This window comes from Artemia franciscana, chromosome 21, assembly GCF_032884065.1.
Source record: "Artemia franciscana chromosome 21, ASM3288406v1, whole genome shotgun sequence".
In the NCBI taxonomy this organism is placed as follows: Eukaryota; Metazoa; Arthropoda; class Branchiopoda; order Anostraca; family Artemiidae; genus Artemia; species Artemia franciscana.
Window position 1 is genome coordinate 8268592 of NC_088883.1, and position 25654 is coordinate 8294245.

At 36.7% G+C, this 25654-nt stretch overlaps 1 protein-coding gene across 1 annotated transcript in view; it reads right to left on the reverse strand.

Annotated features, from left to right (window-relative positions):
- The window catches only part of LOC136040932 (zinc finger protein 271-like), a 113651-nt gene extending 106919 nt beyond the window's left edge, over positions 1-6732 (reverse strand). The window contains exons 1-4 of the mRNA XM_065725360.1: positions 6528-6732; positions 4429-4599; positions 2964-3122; positions 222-380 (exon numbers count right to left, since the gene is read on the reverse strand). Coding sequence (XP_065581432.1) covers positions 222-380; positions 2964-3122; positions 4429-4599; positions 6528-6597 — 559 coding nt within the window. The 5' untranslated portion in view covers positions 6598-6732. The remainder of the gene's footprint in view (positions 1-221; positions 381-2963; positions 3123-4428; positions 4600-6527) is intronic.
- Between the last annotated feature and the right edge of the window lie 18922 nt (positions 6733-25654).

Sequence of the window (25654 nt, forward strand, 5' to 3'; positions counted from 1 at the left end):
TTGTCTTACATTTATATGTCCAGTTTGTTGATTTTTATTTTTCCCTGTACTCTCCAAATTTCGAGGTTAATAAATTGTTGGAATTTGAATTAGGTCATGTTGTTTATGTTGTTTAATATATTGCTGATGTTATGATTGCAAAAAATACAAAAACTTTTTATGTTTGACCAAATATTTCTTTTTTCAAACTAACTTCACAACACTACTAGTTTCAAATATACCTTTGTCATTGCTGTCCAGATTTTGGGAATCCAATTCAGATGTTAAGTGGGATATTCTGGATGCTATACCCACAGGTAGCCGTTGATGCTCAGGCAATAGAGTAGAAATAGAAGTTTCTCTAATCGTTTCAGTTTCAATTGATGAAGTATCTACAGCTTCTACAACAAAAATAAAAATAAACAAAAAGACAGAAAATAACAGAAGTAAAATTAATTATACTCAATAATTTACCAAAAAATAATGAAAACCTCACAAGATGAGCACTTCTACCTTTGGCTTATTTTAAAATTAAATTAAAAAAAAAAGTATGGAGCGACATTAAAACTTAAAACGAACAGAAATTATTCTGTATGTGAAAGGCCTCCTCAACGCCTCGCTCTTTACGCTAAAGTTTGACTCTTTTTCACAACTCTACTTTTTAAAACAATAAAAAACTCTAGCGTAAAGAGCGAGGTGTTGAGGAAGGGATAATCCCTTTCATATACGGCATAATTTCTGTTCGTTTTGTTTTAATGTCGCTCCTTACTTGCAGTTAAAAAACTAGTTTTTTTTATTTAACTTCTGAACGTTTTTGAATTAATACATGTTTTTATTTTAGCTCACCGCACATGAATAATTAAAACGAAATTTGTATAGAATTTTTTTTGGCTAAATGGCTTTCTCATATTTTCGTTAAGATTCTATGACTTTCAGGGGATGTTTCCCCCTTTCTTCAAAAATAAGCAAAATCTTCTCAGGCTCGTAACTTTTGATGTATAAAACTAAACTTGATGGAACTTAAACATTTAAAATCAGCATAAAAATACGATTCTTTTGATGTAGCTATTGGTATTAAAATTCCGTTTTTCAGAGTTTCAGTTACTATTGGGCCGGGTCACTCCTTACCACAGTTCGTTACCACAAACTGTTTGAAAACAAAACTTGCATATTAATTTTTTTGCTAAATGGCTTTCTCTTAGTTTTGATCGGACAATTGAGAAAAAAGGGGTGAGGGAGGAGGCTTAGTTGCCCTCCAATTATTTGGTTACTTAAGAAGCCAACTAGAACTTTTAATTTTTTACGAACGTTTTTATTAGTAAAAAATATACGTACCTAATGAATTAATTTACGTAACGAACTTTTATATTCGTATAATTTTATTACGTATATGAGTGGGTTTGCCCCCTTGTTAATACCTTGCTCTTTACACTAAAGCTTAAATTTTGTCCCAATTCTTTAAGAATGACCCCCGAATCACAAAGGCCATAGAACAAATTGTTGAATTACTAAAAGTACTTTAGTGTAAAGAGCGAGGTATTTAGGAGATGAACCCCTCACATGCGTAATAACTTCTGTTCGTTTTTAATGTTTTAATGCTGCTCCTTACTTTCAATTTAAAAAACTTTTTCATATTTATTTTTGTATAGTTTTTTTTTCAATAATCCTAGAAAATCCCCCGCCTTCTTCATGGAATTCCTTTTCCCCCATGACAAATTCCTCCAAGGAAAGATCCTTCCATGTAGCTCCCAAACCTCAACCTCACCCACCCCCAACCAAACAAATACCCCTGAAAACGTCTGTACACTTCCCAATAACCATTACTGTATGTAAACACTGGTCAAAGTTTGCAACATGCAGCCTGTGTACTGTGGGGGAGTAAGTCGTCCCCAAAGACATAGTTATTATGTTTTTCGACTATACTGAAAAAAATAGGTATCTCAAAATTTTGATCCGTTGACTTTGGGAAAAATGAGCGTGGGAGGGGGCCTAGGTGCCCTCCAGTTTTTTGGTCTCTTAAAAAGGACACTAGAACTTTTAATTTCCATTAGATTGAGCCCTCTCATGACATTCTAGGACCACTTGGTCGATATGATCACCCCTGAAAAAAAAAACAAAAAAAACGCACCTATGATCAGCTCAACACTTTTGTAGATAAAACCTTGAAACTTCTACAGTTGGGTTCTCTCATACGCTGAAAGCGATGGTGTGATTTTCGTAAAGATTGTATTTCTTTTAGGGGGTTTTTTCCCCCTATTTTCCAAAATAAGGTAAATTTTCTCAGGCTCGTATCTTTTGGTGGATAAAACTAAATTTGATGAAACTTGTATACTTAAAATCAGCATAAAATCAAAATCTTTTGATGTATCTATTAAATCAAAATTCCGTTTACTATTGAGCCGGTTAGCTCCTTATTACAATTCATTACCATAAACTGTTTGAAAGGTTATAGAGCTATATAGTTTCAAAAGTATCTTTTGAGTTTACAATTTAGTCAATGCTACTCTGTTATCTCTGAGAGGCTCTTGAAGAACTTTATTGAGATGTTCTAGAAGTATTGAAAACACCTATATTCACAGTGGACTTAAATATGAAAAGCCTTAAATTTCAATTTGAAAAACCTTGTGACATTATTTTTGTTGTTATGTATGTGTAAGCGTAATGAAAAATAAGAACACGCAACACCCAAGAAAGAAACGAGAATTTCTGGAGTTAACCTATTTGTAGCTCCAGGTTTGTGACTCACAGCGGGAAAGAAGTTTTGGCGGTGTATTCTCCATCAGTGGCCTTGGCTGATACTGATATCTTCTTCTCTCTTGAAATTTGGCATTGGAGAGATCAATATGGCATGTAGTAGATTAATACTTCAGCAGAGTATGTGGGATAAAGGAAGTAATGAGTACTTTAGTTGGGTTGGTGGATGCGTGAATAAGGGAATTTCCTTTTACCAACTAATATTACAATGCTATTATTTTCAAATATACCTTCATCCTTACCCTCCAAATCTTGGGAGTCCAACACAGATGTTAAATTGGATATCCTGGATGCAACATTCAAAGGTAACTGTTTATGCTCAGGTGATAGAGTAGAATTAGAAGTTTCTCTAATCATGTCAACATCACTTGGTGAAGTATATTCAGCTTCTGCAACAAAAATAAAGAGATAGAAAATAAGCAAAGTATGATAATACATTCTCAATAAATAATAGCCCCCAAAAGTATAAAGAAAACAGACAAAAATGTGAAAAATGACATATAATATGATGATGAAATCTCATATTAACAAAATTAACATACAAAATTAACAAATTTTTATAGAGAAATTTGCAAATTCCAGAATTTGTTGTCCATAGTCTATTGCATGGTTTCAAGTTGTTGTTTTTTTTTTCATCTCTCTTTGCCTTCAACAGTTTCAAATCTTATGATGATGAAGTCCTAGCAAGTTCTAACTTGTTCTAGTTTTCCCTAATATAATATTACCAAAAACAAATGCTGGAGATGTACCTTCACTGTCAAAACAAGTGGAGCCCAGTTCCTGGGTGTCAGGCTCAAGTTTACATGATTGTGAAAAACAGCCAAAAGTACCCAAGGGAGCATCTTCCCTTTTAAAAGACAAAAGTTGGTTTGGAAAGTCAAAAGGCTCCTCATGGTCACATGGTAAAGCCTCTTCAACTTCTGAAAGAAAGTATAAATAAAATGGACATCAAACAAATTCAACAGAAAAGCTTACAAAACAAGCCCAACTGCTTCCGATTTTCAACACAATGGCCCCAAGAAAGAATAATGACAGAAATCACTCTATCTTTGGCAAATAACATGCACAAAATATCTAGATTTGCAGTTGAAAAAGTCCTGAAAATTCTTCCACAGGTTATGCAGTTGATAGGCTAATGAGTTGGATAATCATCTAGCATAAAAAGCCAGTGGCAATGTGGCTTTTTCCTTTGAAAGCTAGTCCCAGTTTCATTTAGCATCAAACAACCGAATTGATCAACTAATTCTATTGCTGCATCTTTCATTCATTTTGTTTTGGATTCCATACTGGTATAATGATTTTGGAAAACATGTGCATATATATGAGAGAAAATAGGTAGCCCACTTCCTGTTTCAGAAGCATTGAATTACCATAGCTGATAATTGAAATATGATCCCTTCCAATTGTCTAATTTTCATTATCTAATTGTCACTAATTTTCTAAATTTTATTTTAGAAATTACACAAGTTCTTTGAACAAAATTAGCAAATTTTTATAGAGAAATTTGCAAATTCCAGAATTTGTTGTCCATAATCTATTGCATGGTTCAAGTTTTTTTTTTCATCTCTTTTTGCCTTCAGCAGTTTCAAATCTTATGATGATGAAGTCCTAGCAAGTTCTAACTTGTTCTAGTTTTTCCTAATATAATATTACCCAAAATAGTAGATTATACAAAAACAAATGCTTGAGATGTACCTTCACTGTCAAAACATGCGGAGCCCAGTTCCTGGGTGTCAGGCTCAAGTTTACATGGTTGTGAAAAACAGCCAAAAGTACCCACGGGAACATCTTCTCTTTTAAAAGACAAAAGTTGGTTTGGAAAGTCAAAAAGCTCCTCAAGGTCACTTGGTAAAGCCTCTTCAACTTCTGAAAGAAAGTATAAATAAAATGGACATCAAACAAATTCAACAGAAAAGCTTACAAAACAAGCCCAACTGCTTCCGATTTTCAACACAATGGCCCCAAGAAAGAATAATGACAGAAATCAAACTATCTTTGGCAAGTGACCAACACAAAATGTCTAGAATTAGGGTTGAAAAAAAGTCCTGAAAATTCTTCAACAGGTTATGCAGTTGATAGGCTAATGAGTTGGCTAATCATCTAGCATAAAAAGCCAACGGCAATGTGGCTTTTTCCTTTGAATGCTAGTCCCAGTTTCATTTAGCATCAAACAACAGAATTGATCAATTAATACTATTTCTGCATCTTTCATTCATTTTGTTTCGGATTCCATACTGGTAAAAATGATTTTGGAAAACATGTGCATATATATGAGAGAAAATAGGTAGCCCACTTCCTGGTTCAGAAGCATTGAATTACCATAGCTGATAATTGAAACATGATCCCTTCCAATTGTAATGAAATAACTAAAAGATTATTACCAATTATATGGATCATTTTTTCTACCCCCCCCCCCCCAAAAAAAAAATCTTCCTTTTTACAAGGGTCTCAATTGACAGCAAATATGGCTTAGAGGTAATCTTAAAATTTTAAGACATAAAAAACTTACAAATCAGACTACTTGAGGTTAAACTATCATTGGATTCAATAGGGCTAGAGCTTAAATCTTAGAACAAGCATTGACTAAAATTACAATAAATACATGTGATGAAAATATTATTTACAATAAACATATAGACAATATTTCCTGAAAAATAAAACATGGAATATCTTTGGTGGGCTATTTATTAGATAATCATGCTTAGCTATACTGAACAAATACCACATATTTATGAAAAAAAAAAACAAAGTGTGTTTGGAAAATAAGTAAATATTTGCAGGGTGGGAAAAGGGAAGTTGTCTAAAATCTATTAAAAAAAAAAACTAGAAAAATCAACTTTTTGGTACCCCTCCTACTCAAAATCTATTGACTGCAATATATAAAAATAGAAACATCTGAACAGCTCTCAGTAAAAAGTTTGGGAGAACTGGGAAACTTGACAAAATTTGGACAAATTAAAAAAAAAACCTCATGGAATTATGTGCCCTTTGCCAAGGAAATAATAAAGATAAAAATTGCAAAAGACAATAATAAATGTCACACAATAAAAACCAACAACTTGCATGTTAGCTACCAAGAAGGGTGGTTAGTGGTAACTGAAAAGAAGATTGCTTAGTGTATCCTCTTTAGTCACCAGCATGTACCTTATCATGAACTCCTTTTCTTTTTCTTGATTTATTTACAAATCACAAAAAGATACAGGAAAAAAGAAAATATAAATACAAAAAGAAATGTGATACAAAAAGAAAAGTGATTTGTAAAAAAAATTAAGGAAACACAAATCACAAATCACAGGAAACAAACAAACATCAAGTAATGTTATGAAAAAGGATGAAGGTAATTTGGTTTTTTTAAAATGCCTATTGTATGAGACTGAAACTAGTCCCTATAATTAATATATAATTGTATTATTATAGATAATTATAATAGAACTAGTCCTTATAATTAAAAGATAATAATTATGGCTGCCATACAAAATAGAGTCTTCAGTAGGAATGCGTTTTCTTATTGCTTTCTTGATTTGCTTTCTATTTTTTCTTACTTGTTTATACCCGAAAACTGGAAAAGGTAAGAGAAAATTTTTCAACTTAGACTTAATGTCTCCCCAAACTGAAAATATATAACCTATAATTTAGGCTTTTGTGTAGCAAAATAACCCTTTCATTACCTAGCTTTTATGCAGTTGTATTTTCTTTCTTTTTTGTTATTTTTAATGAGGACTAACAAAAAGCAAAACTAAAGAAAAGCAGCTTTCTTTTCAGCTTTTTACCAAAATTTTTATTGAATAACTTACCTTTTTTAACAACATCAGTCTCAGGAATGGTAATAGGCTCAGTCATGTTTGGAGTTTGAGGCACATCCATAATATTATCTTTGAAATAAGTTAATGTCAGCTATAAAACATATAATACTATCAGCAACACTTAGAAATGGCACTCCGGTTTTAAACTGGCAAAAAAACATACAGATTGTTATGTATTCACTATAATAGATTTTCAAACTGGTATTTTTTTCTAGTTTTTCACAGCTTTTGTGAGACAAAACGGATCAACGTGGTAAAATCGAAAAATAAATTTTTGCCTGGGTTTATTTTCAGTTGGGTAAGAGCGTTTAGAATAATTGGATTAGGATTCATTAATGAATTCCCACCCTTTAATGGGGGGCTCCCCCTGGGGGAATTATCATGGTGGGTACTAGCCATCCACAACAGACAAACCACATAACCAAAACAGGGTCAACACCAGCACAAATAGGATTCTTATCTCCACAAACATCATTCTCACCTCCACACATAGCATACTCACCACCTCACACCCAGTCATTTTCACTTACAATATCCTCAGTCAACATATCAAGAAACACAAGGGCCCCCCACAGATTAATATGCACCTCTGCCATATACAAGTCATCAAGGTCATTTATATCATGCCCCCCAAACCCAGAACTTACAATTTGTGCCTTCAGTAAGTGTCCATAATAGATTGTCAGGGTAATCAGTTCATTATCCTCCCCTCCCCCAAGAAGAAGAGGAGGACATCACAAATGTTGTAAATCCTATGGAGGCTGAAGAGATTAGAGATGTGCTAAAAAGAAATGGTAAGAGAAGTGACTCACCTCTTGAGCAAGAAACCTCTAAAACTGTAAAACCTCCTATAGTGGAAAGATTTTTAGAGAAATTCAGTACAAGGAATAATAGAACAGAGACAACTATTGATTTTGTAAGCAGTGAATCAGTGGCTAATCTAACAGTGGTTTTCACCTCACAGGTAAAACTTCCATCAGACAGAGATATCACTCTAGAACTAAAGAAAATTCTTCAAAAAGAAAAGTTTGACTTTTACTCAAACTATGATAGGAATAGGCTATATGTATATGTTAAATCACAAACTTTGTTGGATACCTTAATGAAAATAAAGAAGTTTGACAATGTTGATGTAGCAGCTGAAGAGAAAAGACAGGTCAGCTATGGTGTAATTAAGCAAATAGACCTGGATTATACAAAAGAAGACCTGCTGATAGACCTCAGGGCCAAAACTAATATTGAAATTAAGTTACTAAAGAGGTGGAAAAGATACAATTGAGAGACCAAAAGATTAGAAGATAGCCTGAGTATTTGTGTTGCATTTGAGAGCAACTCTCTTCCCCAGAGTATTCGGCTTTATAAAAGAAGAAGGAATACTGAGAGGTACAACCGACCAATGATACAATGCTTCAAGTGCTAAAAGTATGGCCATACTCAAGAAAAATGTAGGTCACCACAAGCTGTATCCTTCAGATGTGCAAACAAACATGCTTCTAAAGAATGTCCCTTAAAACTAGAAACAAAAGAGTCTGGAAAATACAAAAGTATGTCTGTGCTAACTGTGGGAAAAATCATTCAACAACATCTGGTAGCTGCCCAGCCCACCAACAAAACCGTGAAACCATAAAAATTTTAGTTGCCAAAAATTTACCAATGAAAAGAGCAGCTAGGCCATGCCAGAGTTATGCAGATGCACTGAATAAGAAGGCTGTGAAAGAGCAATCCCTCCTTGAACCTAAAAAGACAATTCAACATGTAGTGTTATTTGTATCTAAAGTGCCAGAAGTGATAGAAATCAATGAATTAGAAATGAAAGATAGGATTGTGAAGTTATGTCATCTTATGCACTCACTGTTCCAAGTTGAAATCAATATTGAAGAAGTTTGGAATCTAGCAAATAATTCAGAATGAAGGTGATGTTCAGTTCCAGTTCCAAAAATTATAGGGAGGTATATGGACTAACCACAAGTCCTTTCACCTCTTTGACTTCTCCAGAAAAACTAGCCACTGGAAGCACTATTCTTCTCCAGTCTGCAAACAATGAATATGTGCAATTATGAACAATAATACACAGTTATTGATTGTGGGAAGTGCGAGTACCTGAGCTACCCGTTCCCAGCAGTTTAAGGCCACTAGACGGCTGGTACCAATATGGCTCTTCCTACTCATTCCCGCTCTCTTCTGCATAATCAAAAACTATGGATAAATCACGTCCTTTTAAAAATCGACTTCTTCAAGCATTAATCATTATTAAACAGTATTTCTCTCCCCCAAGATATCAATTGCTGCCTTTAGTATCTTATGATCAATTTCCCATGGCAGGTTAGAATCCAGGACAGCTGTATAAGTATTTGGAATCTTAGACAAGGAGCAGAAATGCTTAGGATCAATAGTCTCCTCACTCTGAGCCTGGCAATCAAATAATATATGATGAATTGTTTTATCTGCTGAGAAGCAGACTCAGCATAAAGGGGAATGATGTAGCTTCCAATTAAATAACAAGCTACTTAGAAGTAGGGCACCTGATTTCAGCCGGTAATATAGTACTGTATTTAATCTTGTATGAAATGGAGATAAAATTAATTTACTGTGATTAACATTGGATGTTTGCCTGATAATATCTTGTGAATTGAGGTCAGAGGAAGGACTAGGAATTAACATGGAAGCCTTTGCTGCTAGAGAATCAGCCATATCATTATATTTGATGCCCTGGATATATATGTATTAAACTGTGAGATAAAACTGTTTTTCTTTGTTTTTTGTATTTTCCTTGGTCTTGTGTTACCCTAGGTGTTGATTTAAGGGACTTACCTCAGTGCTGTGACTGATATATTTAGACTTTTGGGCAATTCATTTTGTTTTCAATTCTCCAGGGAATTGCGCATCTTCCCGTTCTTCCTTATCTACCTATACAGTGTTGCCACAATACATTTGCGAAGTATTTATTTTTTTTTTGATAAAGCCACAGATTACGTAAGTTGAATCGTTTATTTTCTGCATTTGGGGAAACCTGTGCAGAAGAGAGCGATAACAAACACGAAGAGCCGTATTGGTACCGGCGGGATATCCATCCTTAAACTGCTGGGGATAGGTGATTTGAGTATCCGCGCTTCCCACAGGTCCCCCAAGTTCTGAATCCGTGCCCACAAACTTGACACTCTCATCTGCGTACGAGTACGAATTAATTACAGACTTTTCGAGAAAGAACCACAGATGGCATCGCAGTCATCTAAGCGGAAGAAAGACAGTCCGATTAAAGGCCAAGACAAATGCTCAGCGTGCGCGGTAGCATTAGACCCTAACTCATCTGCCCTTGAATGTGATTCTTGTGAAAATTGGCTATGTATAAAGTGTTTGGAGATGCCCCTAGCTGAGTACAATCTTTTCACAAAGATGACAAGGCGAATTGGTTGCCAGTGGGTATGCCCAGTGTGCAAACTCAGGGCACCGCAGTCGTCCAATCAAAGTAACATTGGTAACCAAGTAAAAACCCTCCTTTCCGAGTTTGAAGATCGAATCGCAAAAAAGTTTGATGATTCGTTCGACTTATTTAAGGACAGTATCACAAAAGAAATAAGCGAGGCAGTAAACCCACTCAGTGATCGGATCTCCAACATTGAAAGAGACATGGCATCTAAGTGTTCTGTTGCTGATGTCGATAGCAGAATCTCTAAACTAGTCGCGGAGGGAAGAGTTGGTACTGACCTAGAGGACCAAGTCCTAAAAGTGATGAGGCAGGATAGGGACAGACAACGCAGGAAACTGAACCTCATCGCTTACGGTGTCTCACCTACAGACGATGATACAAACTTTGTGATCCAGCACCTAGCCTCAGATTATAGTCTCCCCGGCGTCAAAATTCTGAACCTGAAAAGACTCGGTGCAAACAAACCACCCACCCAGCAAGTCCCACACCGCCCTCCCCCGATTCTTTTTAGTGTTACAGACATTGCCACCAAGGTAAAGATCTTGAAAAAATCCGTCGAGCTGAAAGCAGACATACAGTTCCACAGCGATGAGTCCCGAGAGGACAGAGCTAAACGTAAGAGCGCTACAGAGGAACTTAAAAGACGGATTGCAAACGGTGAGACTGACCTCGGAGTACGGAACGGCAAAGTCGTCTCAAAAAACGGTCAGCGAGCTCCACCCCCAGCATTGGGAGCGATGGAGCACTAGATGCACAGCCAGACGAAAGACATGTAAATAGTAGTTTAGTGTCATTTAACAGTGTATTATATAGTAGTTCCATATCAGCTCAAGAACATTCATCGGAATGCAGTTTTGAAACTGCCAAATCTGACACTAGCTGCGTTCTTTCTGTTGAATCGGAATACAACTCGCCAGATTCTTATTCAACTGACGCAGCATCTAGCGAAGCAGACGAAAGTCCGTCATCCAACGATGACGTGCTAGTTCCAGCGGGCTCAGGAAGAAGAAGAAGCAGACAGAAACAAGTGATGAAAGTGTTGTCAACAAACATTGACTCCTTGCCAAACAAGCTGAATGAGCTAAAAGTGTTGCTGGCTCACGAAGATATAGACGTTGTGTGCTTAAGTGAAATTTGCCCAAAAAACTCTCAAAATAGACTGGAGGATAGCCATATTCAGATACCAGGATACACAGTCATTTCGAATCTGGACAGACCCAATGTGAGGAGAGGAGTTGCCATATACATCAAGTCAGCCTTGAAGGTAAATAACTTTGACCTTTTCACAAGTGCCAATTATTTTTGGGTAGAGTCTATCCTGGTTGAATTGACAGTAGGGTCTGAAAAGTTTAGAATTGGTGTGATTTACCGTAGCCCTTCCCCCCCCAGCTCCGAAGAATCATTTCAGTATGTGGCAAATATTATAAATGAAATGACAATATGTAACCCCAAAAATGTCATCATCACAGGAGACTTTAACATGCCGGACACCAGGTGGGTCGATGGTTTAGGCTTTACTCTTCAAAACAACTATACCAATCCAACTCTTGAAGCCTTTGCTGATAACCTGCTGGTCCAGACAGTTGAGTTCCCTACCAGACATAGAGATCATCAAACTCCATCTCTCCTTGATCTCGTTCTGTCAAACAACCCCGAAAAAATTATGTCAACAGCAAACTTACCCCCCCTTGGAGCAAGCGACCATCTTTGTATCCTGAGTGCAATAATCTTGAATCAGATACCAACCAACAAAATCAAACGAACGTTTGTTGATTACAAGAAAATACGCCAGGACCTACAAGAGATTGAATGGGAAAACTCCTTGCAACAAGACACTGAAGCATCCTGGGAGCTTTTCAAGGACATACTACTGAGTCTTGAGTTGAAGCATACGAAAACTTACTTCTCAGAACGTCCCAGAACCCTTCCGTATATGTCACCACAGCTAAAAAAAGTCATTAATAAGAAAAAGAAAGCTTGGAAAAAGTATAAAAATTGTGAGAGTGCAGCCCATCTAGAGCAGTACAAAAAGGCCAGGAACAAACTGAGAAATGCGACCAGAAAAGCAACCATAAGATATGAGGAGTCGATAGCACTAGAGGCAAAAACCAATCCAAAAAAGTTTTGGAGATATGTCACTTCAAACAACCCAAGCCGCAGGTCGATCCATCATTTTACCTCCAGCGATGGAACCAAAATAACCGACCCATTGGTAATGGCAGATACCCTCAATCAATGCTTCTCGTCAAATTTCTCTAAAGACCCTGGATGCCCCCCACCGGATATGCCAACCACCCACATCAAACACCCTATGCCATCGATCCAGTTCACAGCTTGTGATACTTACAAGCGCCTAAAAACTTTGGACCCATCCAAGGCAAAGGGACCCGATGGCATCCATCCTAGGTTGCTGAAGGAGACCGCAGCTGAAATAGCGGAACCCCTGACAAGAATATTCCAGATGTCAATAGCTTCCAAAACTATTCCCTCTGACTGGAAAACAGCAAATGTCATGCCAGTTTTCAAAAAAGGACAGAAAGATAAACCACAGAATTACAGACCCATCAGCCTGACTTCTGTCCCATCAAAAGTCATGGAAGGCGTCTTAAATGATGCAATCGTTGCACATCTGGAAACTAACAGCCTGTTATACGATGGACAACATGGTTTCAGGAAGGGTCGCTCTGTGGAGACAAACCTAATTCAATCATATGACATAATCACCAAGATGATTGAGGAAGGCCTTCCAGTTGACGTACTCTTGCTGGACCAAGCCAAAGCTTTCGAGAAGGTAGTACACTCGTACCTGGAAAGGAAACTAGAGTTCTATCAACTCCACCAAGATGTAAGAGAATGGATTATCCAGTTTCTCAAGGATAGAATACAGAGGGTGATGATGTATGATAAGGAGGGGAATCAAATCATGTCAAACCCAACTCCAGTGCTCAGCGGAGTTCCGCAAGGAACTAAACTGGGACCTACCCTCTTCAACATGTTCATCAATGACTCAGCCCAGTCAGTGCAAAATGACCTTAAACTGTTTGCAGACGACTCGAAATTGTTTGGCCCAGTCGCAAACAACCAACAGTGCGCAGCTCTGCAGGCAGACCTGCACACCCTCAACAACTGGTCCTCTTCCTGGTCCCTCGAGTTTAATGCTGAAAAGTGCAAAGTCCTACATCTTGGCCCTAAGAACCCAGGAATGACATATACAATGACAGATCGTACTGGGAAGCTCATAACTTTGGAAACTGTCACCGAAGAAAGAGACCTTGGGGTCATTGTTGATGACAAAATGAAATTCCATAGTCACAGCAAATACCTAGCTGCAAAAGGCAACAGGTCCCTTGGTCTCATCAGACGTAATATCACCAGTAGATCTCCCAGGACAATCAGGAAGCTATATACAGGACTGGTCAGACCGCAACTTGAGTACGGAGTCTCTCTTGCCGTTCCCCACTATGTCGTGGACAAGATGATCCTTGAGAGCGTTCAGCGGAGGGCTACAAAACTACCAACCAAATGTAAGAACCTCTCGTACCCTGAACGCCTCAAGAAACTCAAGCTCCCAACCCTGACGTACAGGAGGAAACGCGGAGATGCAATCCTGACCCACAAGCTGCTGGAGAATGGTGTCACACCAGGGCTTTTTAATAAGTCGCTCTCTAGCCACACCCGGGGCCACACCAAGAAGCTCCAGCAACAAAGAAGCTCACGGAGAGAACGTTCCAACTTCTTCTCAACTCGTGCTGTTCCACTGTGGAATTCCCTTAGTGAAGAAACAGTTCAGTCCAAAACTGTTGACAACTTCAAAAAAGCAATTGACCGAGACTGGGCAGCGATGGAGTGGAAACTACACTGGGAGGCCAGTGGATCTACTCAACGGAACTAGACAACGCACTTCCACCTCCATCACTCAACCGGCGAATCTACAGGATGTTCACCCAACCTTATTCGCCGGACAGTGCGATTTAAGGTAATTTAAGGTAATTAAGAAGCTGTCTTCTAATATTATATAAATCCTTGTCATTAGCAATTCTATTAATATTTTGGATCAATAATAATGATGATTTAGATTCGGAGAGGCAGAGTATATTTTCAGATTCCATGTTATAATTTATAAGTGCATCCAAGACCAGGCAGATGGCACAAAATTCAGAAGACAAGATAGAAGATCCCAATGGAAGAGGAGAATAGATGTTCAAATTCAGGGATGGGATACATGCTCCTGCTCCAGCTCTTTCCTTCTGGACAGATCCATCCGTATATATTTTTCGATAGTTGGGGTACGCCTTTGAGATCTGTTCAGCTAAAATAGTTGTGGATCTCTTTTAACATCTGATCTATTTTGAAAGGGAAAAAGGATTTATTAGATTACCATTTAGAAAAAGAAAAAATTAATGTTGGGTGCTTTCAAGAAACATGGCTACAACCCCAGTATTCATGTAGACTTAGAAATTATGATGTAATAAGCAAAGATAGACTAGAACAGTCAAGAGGAGGAATATTGATTTGTATTAAAAAGTCATTGATGTTTCAAAAATTAGATATTGAAGAAATTACAAGTTCTAAAATTGAGATGGTAGCTTGCCGAGTATTCCTGGGTAAGAAGGATACAATAGTTATTGTTAATGTATATAACCCTGATGGAAATGAACCACAAACAGAGGACATATTTAATAAAGTTGAAAAAGTGATTAAAGACAAAGAGCCTTTTATAATTAATGGTGACTTTAATGCCCATTCAGATGCCAGGTGTTTATGTGGATCTCAGAATCATAGTGGTATAGGTATAAAAGTGCTCTTGATAAAAATGATGACATTGGCCTAGTGACCCCACTTGAACTCCAAACTAGAACAAATCCAATTACAGGAGTATACTCTACCATTGATCTGGCATTCTCAGCGGTAGCAATAATCAATCAACTAAATATTAGCTTAACTCCTGAACCAACTCTAACCAGTGATCATGAGCCAGTGATAATTGAATATAAAGAATCTATACCAAGAAATCTAACCCTGCCAACACACCCTACCTTTAAATTGAAGAAAATTAACTGAGATTACTTCCAGGAAGAATTTACAAAGATAAGTCTTGAAGAAGAACCGGCAGCAGTAATGACTACAGAGAAGAAAATTGAGAGATTACAAGATCTACTGCTGGAAGTGGCTAAGAAGACTATCCCTATCAAGACATTGGGCAACAAGACTAGAAATAAACCAGTATGGTGGAATGAAGTGTGTAGCTTAAGTAAAACGAAACTCAACCAAGCTTCTAACAAATACAGCAAGATTCTAACAATAGAAAATTGTAGAAAGAAAATATTGGCCAAGGCGGAATTTAAAAAAACAAGCTAAAGAAGAATCTTGGAAGCAAATTGTTGAGAATCTCAGCTTCAGAGATCCATTTGGAAAAGTGCACAGCTTCATTAGAAAGATAAATAAGAGAGAATTGTACCACCATACACAGGGGCCAACAACCTACCAAGGACAATTGATTGCTGATAACAAACAAAAGCTGATGCAGGAGCAAGTCATCTAAACCAGACAATAGGTAAGAAAGGTCCATTTGAAGGAACAAGTCTATACTCAACAACTTTCATTAAAGCAAGAAAACTTTCTATAGAACTATCACAATCAAATGACAATAAACCCTTCTCAAAAGCAGAATTTGTCCTAAAGAAACTACCAGAAACTCCATCAGGCTGTGACAACATACACCTGGTTTTCTTTAAAAGGTTGACTGATAAATGGAAGGTTATTCTGCTACAAATTATCAACAAGTTGTGGCAGGAGAGCAATTTCCCTACAATTTGGAAGAAAGGCACAGCCATCATGATCCCAAAACCAAATAAAGTAGAAAATCATCATTTTATAACTATCCTTCCAGTTGGAGGTAAGATATATGAAATACTAGTAAAGGAAAGGCTGAGATTTGCAACAGAGGAAGCTAACCTGCTGCAGGATATTCAGACAGGTTTTTACAGGGAGAGAAACACAGTAGATAACCTGATCAGAATGAAGAGAGACATCATTCATGCACTTGATAATGGTAAAGTAATGATTGCAGTGTTCTTGGATGTTAAAGGAGCTTTTGTTAATTTGGTTCACAGGCAGATACTAGAAGGTTTGTCTAAAGCAAAAATTAATGGAAATCTGATGAAATTTACACTGAGTTACCTGCCAGATAGGAAAATTGCTGTGACAGTAGGACAACAAAGATCAGAAGAAATAGGGGTGGAAAGAGGTGTTCCACAAGGTACTGTTCTAGGGCCAGAGTGTTATAATGTTGGAGAAATGAATATCCCTCTAGAAGACAATAACTGCAAAAGAGGAATCTATGCAGATGATAATAATACTTGGATAGTACAAAACACAGTGAAGAAACATTGGATCAAATAGAATTATAGTCCCTAGGAATAGATCTTGATTTTGAGCCATCTAAAGCTAAAGTTAAGTTGTTCACATCCAAGAGGAATACTAGACATCCCCTTTACTCTATTTGGAGAGGAACTGCTAGTAACCAATTGCCATAAAGTCCTTGGAATACATATTGATGATAAATTTCAATTTAGCCAACATATCAAATATCTAAAAGAATCCTGTGTAAAGCAACTGAACTTAATGAAGATGCTTTAGTGTGGGATGCATGATGTCAACATAGTTACAGCAAGACAATTTTATATCAAATACATAAGACCTAAAATTGATTATGGGAGTTTGATATAGGCCTACAGCATTGCCCCAGAATCCACTCTCAGAAAACTTGATTCAGTACAGAATACAGCTCTAAGATTAGCATTTGGAGCTCACCAGAGTACCCCAATTCCTTTTCTCCTGGGCGAATCTGGAGTGGAGAATCTCAATACAAGAAGGGAAAAAATACTTATAATGTACATGAGCCATCTATGGAAAACAATTCTCAATCACCCAGTTAGAAACTGGTAATTAAACCTGGACTGACCCACACTAGAAATCACCATAGAAAAAGGAAACGTCTGAATCCTTTTGAAAAATTTGAAGAACTACTTACTCAGGAAGGTTTAGAAATACCTATTACCCAAATGCTACATTATGAAAAACCATCAAAAATTCCCTCCTGGGATTGGGTTGAGATTAATTATATAAAAAGGAAACAACTCCCTATTAATGAAATATGAATTCGTCTCAGTATATGAAGAACATCTGAAAATATATACAGATTGGTCAAAAATATGTGGTTTAGGAGTGGGCTGCTCAGCAGTGGTTCCAGAATTTGATACAGAGATAACAAAGCCACTTAGCAAAGAATCAACTGTTTTTGAGGCAGAAATAAAAGCAATTGAAAGTGCACTAGAATGGGTATTTGAAAAAATTAGTGAAAGTGATCAAAACCGAAATGAGTTCCTCATATGCAGTAACTCAAAATCAGCCCTCCAGTCCCTAAAGAATTCCCCCCCACCCCAAAAAAAAACAACCAAAGGATGAGGTCCATAAGTATTATAGCTCTATTCTGAAGATTGTTGAGATAGGAGTAGTGATACAATTTTTGTGGTGTCCAGCCCATGTGGGGGTGATGGGTAATGAAAAAGCACATAAATATGCCAAAAAGGCCGCACAAAATTTATTTCTTACACCTCCTACAGAACCATATATACAGATTAGAGAGATGGTTAGAAGGATTTACCAAAAAAATTTTAGGAAATGAGGGACAATAGTAGTAATATAGCTCTTATCTAGAAAAAGAAATCAGGTTTTGATATGAAAAATTACAGTAGATTACAAAGAAAATATGGTTGGTTAGTGTTCCATTCTTGGGTGACCCATGTAGGTATTAAGCATAGGTTGTTTATCATAGGAAAAGCTGAAAGTCCTCCGTGTGATAATTGTAGTGAGATAGAAAGTATTTTCCATTATGTTGTTGATTGCAAAGAATATAAAAAATTTAAGAAAATAAATGAGATTGTTGTGTAAATAGGAAAATTTAGGAGAGCTTTCAGTGGGGCTTGCATTAGGAATTTTGATTAATGATGAATGCTTGAAGTATAGGATGATAGACTTGTTTATTAAGTTTATATGTGAAAGTGGTAGAGAAAAAGATTTTATCTGATGTTGATAATATTGTAAATGTTGTATTGACAGTGATGTAACAGGGATTGATTTGTAAGTGAACTCTGTCTGACTGAGTGTTTTACTAATGATCTAGGTACTTGATGAGTGATATATAAAGAAAAAAAAAGCTGCTATAAAGGAAGATTATTTGTTCTTTTTAGTTTGAAGCTGAGATGAAATAATAATTGCTGCATTGAAAGTAGTTGCAGCTAATGGTGAAGTGCTGAGAAAAAAAGAAAATTAGTCATATTGAAAGAAGTCTCAACTGACATTGCTGTCAATAGGAGACTCAAATCTCTCAGATCAGTTTCACAGCTTTCCTAAAATATTTTTTTTCTTTTATTTTTAATGTTTTTTTAGTGCCTGCCTTGAATTTAGTTGAAGCAATTCATGTATGATAAAATTGCAGAATACAGGCTTTTGTTATATTGAAAAAGCAACAGTTTCTCAATCATATGTAAAGCCTAAACTAGGACCCAGGAAAATGCATGTCAGTTTAGCTGCAAACCTTGTCTTAAGCCAAGTGCTTTCAAAATTACTCTGATGAAAGGCTTATTGATGGTTTTAATGATTAAGAAAACTAAATAATTTAATAAAGCTGAAAAAGAGTTTATTACTTACTCTACTTATTTACCACTTACTTTCACTTATTACTTACTTATTTATTGCAAAAAACAAGAAGGCAAAACTGGCTTATAATAGCCTAATGGGTAGCCTAGTAAAAATTGGGTAAATTTTTTGTTGTTCATATTTTTGACTTACAAATGGACCACTCAGCAACCCATTGGACAAGCAGGAACAAACTATTAAAAATCAACACACAGCCAACCCCCTCCCATTCTTTTCTCTGTCCAAAATCTAAACTTGAAAAAATGCATTCTACAAAGATCTTACAAGCTTTGTCAAGAAAATTCAGTTTAGGGCAGATGCATCACATGAAAACCAGAAGAAAAGAAAAGTCTTAGCTGCTGAACTCAGACACCAAACTGAACTAGAAGTGCCAAACTTAACTATCAACCACAGAAAGATTGCCCCAAAAAACTCTGTGTGCCCAGGTGGGGGATACTCTCACCAGGCCATGGAATGTTAGTTGCTCCAACTGCTAGCCCTGTGCATAGTGTAAATAGTGATAAAGTGAATATCAATAAACTAACTAGTATTGATGAACTATCTTATCTGTCCTTCAAGTCCTTCACAAATGAAAGCGCCAATCCAACCAACAATAGTAGATCCTGCAGCACTTTCTTGTCCATTGAAGATGAGCTGGTCCAAAATATCTACAACTACCAAAAATAAGTATCTAACTCAAAAAGGAAGGCCCATCATCACTTTCGCCCAAGCAATCAGAAGCAAAGCTAGCTGAGCTCATTTGGAAGATTGCAGACACCCAAAAGGGTGACCTATTAATTGCAGGTGACTTCAACCAGCTGGCCATCACCTGGAAAGACGAATTCCCCTATATTACCTCTGATTCTGTGAATCCAATCATAGATATGATCCATGATACATGCCTCCACCAAATTGTCAACCAACCGACCCATTTCATGAGCAGGCAGCTTCCAAGCCTCCTAGACCTAATATTTCTTAGAAGACCAGAATCCCTTCTTTATACTAAGTATATGCCCCCAATCAGGGAAAGCAACCATGTTCCCGTAAAAATAAAAACAACATTCCTCAAAGTAACTAACAGCTACATCATAAGAACCTTCATAGACTGTGAGAAGATTAGAATGGATCTCAGCAACATCTCCTGGGATGATGTCCTAATTGTCTCTTTAGAACAACAATGACAATGCTTCAAAGAATTACTGCTAAACAATGCTGAACAGTACACTTCGACCAAGCTCATCCCAAAACCACAAACACTAACTACAATGACAAGAGATATTGAGAAGGAAATTAACCAAAAACAGACAATGGAAGAAGTACAAAAAGCATCCATCCCAGAAAACAAAATTACAAAGAACAGGAACCAACTTAAAAATTTAACATGTGATTTATACACAAGCTCCAGATCTAAACTTGCAGATAAATCCAAAGAAATTTTGCCAATATGTCTCTAGCCAAGACATCAGGAAACCGGTAACTGAGGAAGGTGAAGAAATAACCAATATCAACAAGCTTGCAAACTCATTAAATCAGCAATTTGTTTCTGTTTTCACCACTGAACCTGATGGTCCTTTACCCTCTTCACCTGAATACATTGTAAAATCCCCAATGAAAAGCATCACTCAATTTCTGACAGAGGTTCTCAGATGCTTACAGAAATTAGATACTAATAAATTGCAAGGACCAGATAATCTACATCCCAGGCTATTAAAAGAAACTGCAGCTATCATAGCAGAACTGCTTAGGAGAATTTTCCAGACATCACTTACTTCTAGAAAGCTGCAAGCAGACTGGAAAATAGCCAGCATTACACCAGTTTTCAAGAAAGGTAATTGTTCCAAGCCTGAAAACTATTGGCCTATTAGCCTGACCTTAGTTGTCATCAAAATACTTGAGCACATAGTCAATGATTCAATCCTTAAGCATTTGACAACCAACAAGATCTTGTCCCCCAAGCAGCATGGCTTCCAATCAGGGAAATTAATTGAAACAAACCTCTTGTAATCATACAAGGAAATCACACACCTAATTGACCATGGACATCTGGTTGACCTGCTCCTCCTGGACTTTGCTAAGGCCTTTGACAAGGCTCCTCAGAGTCAACTCCACTCCAATATATCCACTATTGGTATCAATCAGGCTGTTGTAGACTGGCTGATGAATTTCCTTAAAAATTGCAAGCAGAAAGTGCTTATTTGCTATAGATGACCAACCAATCTACTCTGATGAGGCCAAAGTAATGAGCAGAGTACTGCAGGGGACTGTACTGGGTCCAAATCTCTTTTTGATTTACATCAATGACATATTTAACCATATTAACAATGGCATGCACCTGTTTGCTGATGATGCCAAACTCTTTGATATTGCATGCCCTTAGAGTATTCAGCACAACATAGATGAGCTACAAGTTTGGACCCAAGACTGGCTTGGTATTACACATTGGAACCAATAACCCAATGGCAAACTACACAATATACAACCCCACCACCAAAGTAAGAGAGCAACTAGAGAACAGAGCAGAAGAAAGGGATCTTGGTGTCATCATTGGTGATAAACCTAAATTTCACAGCAATGTCTAGCATGTTGTTTCCTGTGCAAGCTCTAGTTTTGGACTACTAAAACAAACAATCAACAGCAGACAGGCATATGTATGCATAAAACTATATATAGCTCTTGTCAGACCCCATCTCAATTTTGGCATGTCTTGCATCCTTCTTATTGACAAAACGTGAGGCTCATTGAAAATGTACAGAGACAAGCAACAAAATGCATACACAGTCTAGCATCAACCTCATATGAGGACTGCCTCAAGTACCTTAAACTACCCACTCTGGTTTACAGATGCTTGCACAGCAATATGATGCTTACTTACAAGCTGTAGAATGAAAAGTCAGCAATCTTTGGCAACAATCACAGTGCCAACCAGCACAACACAAGAGGACACTCCAAAAAGCTACCAAAGTCAAGCTCCTGATCAAAAACTTGCCAAACATTCTTTTTAAGAAGAGTCATAAACCATTAGAATCAACAGTCAGTGCTCCTTCCATCTAGTCCTTCAAAAACCAACTTGACAAAGAGTGGGAGAAGAAGCAGTGGAGGTTTGACTGGCAGTCATCAACTCAAGAGCACTATAGGTCTGGAAGACCTTAAAGCTCTCAGATGGATTAAGGTAAGTTAAAGTGAAATAAAGTGAACATATCACTTGATGCCTTTTTTTATGTTCTTTACAAATATAATAATTGCTTCTATCACAAATTCAAATTTAAAAACTTCTTTACCTAACCTAACTATAGATAATTTTGATACTGAGAAAACAGAATATTATTTTGTCAAAAACAACCGAAAATGCATACTTTAATTGAAAATTCAGATCAAGGAAGAAGAAAACAGCAAAATAAATTTATTTATCCAACTTAATCCTGGAAAATCAGTGCATGTGGATTATATAACATTTAAAAAATGGATTTATAATGAAACAGTAAGTTTGAAAGCAATGTTATAAAGTTTGAGTCCAATGTTTTAAGGCTTTTTTATACCCAAAAACCAGAAATATTTTGCTCATTTTCAAGAGCTCAATAAGTGCTTAAATTTGAATTTGTAAGAGAAGCAATTATTATATTTGTAAAGAACATAAAAAAAGGCATCAAGTGGTATGTTCACTTTATTTGTATATCAAAAATATGAACAACAAAAAATTTACCAAAAATTGTAGCTTAGTTTTAAACAACAACACAAAAACAAGTTTTTTTTTCTAAACTGACTATTCTTCTATTGTTGCAATTTATTCTGTAAAATATTAGTTTAGTGACTATTTGCTATCTTGCAAAAGGGGGTAGGTAAGGGAAATGAAACTTTCAGGGATGGGTCTAGAGGCTAAAGGATGTTCTGAGAAGGTATTTTGAAATACCTACCTCTATTTCCTCTCCCTCTAGAGGGTCCTGACCTTTAAATATGTGTGTTACAAACGTGAAACCTTTCAAAATAAATCTTCAGCTTGAATGAAATACAACAAAATTGTTTTCAGTTTCACCACTGCTCAATCCTGATTCATAAGGTTTTCAAGATATGCAAATACATTTCTTAAATTTTGAAAAAAAAAACATTGATATGGCTCAGAATTCTACTCAAATAATAAGAATTGCATTTTCAGAACTAAAGGCAGAGAAAAAGCAACTAGTAACTGAAAATTAAGGTAGAATGTTGTTTTGTGAAAATTTCTATAGGTATAGACCTGTCATGTAGGGAAATTTCAGGGCGCTCTAGAGGGAGGAGTGGAGGTGGGTACCTTAAAATACCTTCCCAGGTTATAGTTTAGCCTATAGACACATCCCCTAGAGTTTCATTCTCCTAACCTAACCCCTTTCCAAGATAGCAAGAAGTCACTTCAATAGAATTTTGCCATTGGTTTAAATTGGCTATAATTGTTTACATACAAAAAAAAATTACGTTCATAATTGAACATATGATACTAATTTTTTCAACAAGCTGATAAAAACATGATGAAAAAAAGAGTAAAAATTACAAGTTTTAGCCTACTAGGCCTATGCTCATGAGACAATTAATTTAAAGCTAAAAGCAAAAACCGGCAGCCAGAATCAGTTTCCGCCAGCATTCTGGTTTTTTCTTCCAGCGTCTAACCAGTTCTTGTCTTCTTACAAATATTGGTCAAACAGATTTCTGCTGGTTCAAACAAAGGAAATTAAGTAGCCTATAGAAACTAAGATTTCTTTTTCAGCTGCCCGAAAAAGGCCACTATATTTGAAATGATTAAAAAAAAAGTGCACATGTCTGAACATAAAATAAAATACTAGATATTACTAATAAAATACTAGAAACCGGTATCCACGTTATTTTTAATGAATCCTTTCTTCTTTGATATTAGCATCCTTATTCGTCGAAATCCCTAAAACAAAATTGTTGAAATCTTCATTTTCAAATTTAGCTGCAGTTGCAGCTAGAGTTCCCCTGCCTATGGTCTGGTCACAATACAGTTGACCAAATCATAGGCGGCATAATAGCAGCATACATAGCGTAATAATACAGTGACCAAATCATAGGCAGTCTGGGTAAAAGGTTATGTGGGCACGATGTATTTTTTCTTTGAACGAGGTACTTTGTGTAGAAGGAGTTTTCATCATTGAAACTTTGAAAAAAGCTCATTCTATTGGAAATAATAAGTTCAAGTGTCCTTTTTAAGAATCAAAGGTGATTAGAGAGCAGACAGTCCCCCCACCTCCATTATTTATTCAAAAATGTCGTATCAACTTTTGAGATTTGCCATTTTGTTCAGTATAGTTGAAAAGCCAAGGAAAATTACATCTTTGGGAATGCCCCCCACAGCCCTCACGCCAAGCATCAGAAGTTGTGCTAGTTGTTCATTCTTAACACTTAAGTTTGTTTTAGAAGGCGAGGTCTTATAAGCTTAAGAGAGGTCTCATTCGATTGGAAATCGGAAGTTCTAGCGACCTTCATTAGAGTCAAAAGTGATCGGAGATCGCCTAGCCCTTTACGCCCTCTTTTTCCTCAAACGCGTCTGATCAAAACTTGAGAAAGCCGTTTTGTCCAAAGTAATCCAGAGAGCATATAACAATGCCTCCAGGATGACACAAGCTCCCAGGACCTGGGACAAGAGTTGTAAATTAAGCCCCCCAAGGCATAAAAGGTTGTTATTGAAGGGGTGGTTGTATGAACTTAGGAGGAGGCTCATTCGATTAGAAATTGAAAGTTTTAGTTCCACTCTTTACATTCAAAAGTAATTGGAGGGCAACTAGCCCTCTCCCCTCTTTTCCCATATGTATCCGATCGAAATTTTGTTCAAAACAGTCCAAAGAGTATATAACAATACCCTCAGGGTTGTTGAAAACCCTGAGAGCCTGGGGAAAATGTTTTAAGTTATTCCCCGGGGGTGTAAAAAGTTTTTATGCAAGGGGTGATCGTATAAGCCTTAGTGGAGGCTCATTTGATTGGAAATTTAGTTCTAGTACCCTTTTTAAGAGTCGAAAGTGATCAGAGGGCAACAAATATACCTTTGGGGTTAATAAAACCCTCCGGAGCCCAGGGGCAAGGGCTGTAAGTTACACGCTGAAGACGTATAAGGTTTTTATTGAAAATTATATTTCTATTAAATTGTTTCTGAGTCATAAGTGACTGGAGGGGAACCACCCCCCCACCATGACCATAATTTCCCAAAACACATCTAATCGAAATTTTGAGACAGCTATTTTGCTTAGTATAGTTGAAAGGTCCAGTAATTATGTCTTTGGGGGTATCAACCACCCAGTCCCCAGGGCAAGGTTTTTAAGCAGGACAATCCTTCCATTGTTTAAATATAGTATATGATATTCAGAAAAGTAGGTATGGTTGACTTTTGCTTTCCAAAAAAGACACAAGGTATTCAAGTGAGCCTTTCAGAGAATGTTAAGGGGAGTGCTGAACTAAATCAAAACACGTTATGCACATATGGGTTGTCAAAAGAGCGAAAACCAAGAATGACTGAGTATATTAGCTTGGATGTCTCAGAAAATGATCAGGGAGATGAGCAATTGACCATAATGGTAATATTTGCTCGCTATTATTACTAATACTATTTCAAAAACTACTGCTTCTGTAGTAAGTACTTCCGAAGCAGAGGATATTGAAATAACAGCTGAGGAAATGGCGTCTCAGCAATATTTTTAGAGCGGCTTACCGTGTCAACATGAAACTTCCGGAGCATCATAAGGAGGATGTCAAACTGACCAAAAGCCAACATGTACATATATATATATATATATATATATATATATATATATATATATATATATATATATATATATATATATATATATATATATACAGTGATCGTCACCAGTAGATATACATGAGCAGACGATCGCTGTATCTATGGTCGAAATATGTAGGCTTTTGTATCTGTTTTCACTGTCTAACAAAAGGACTTATCCCCATTTGAATATTTATTTGTTAATCTCATTCAAGTAGAAAGGGGCAAGGG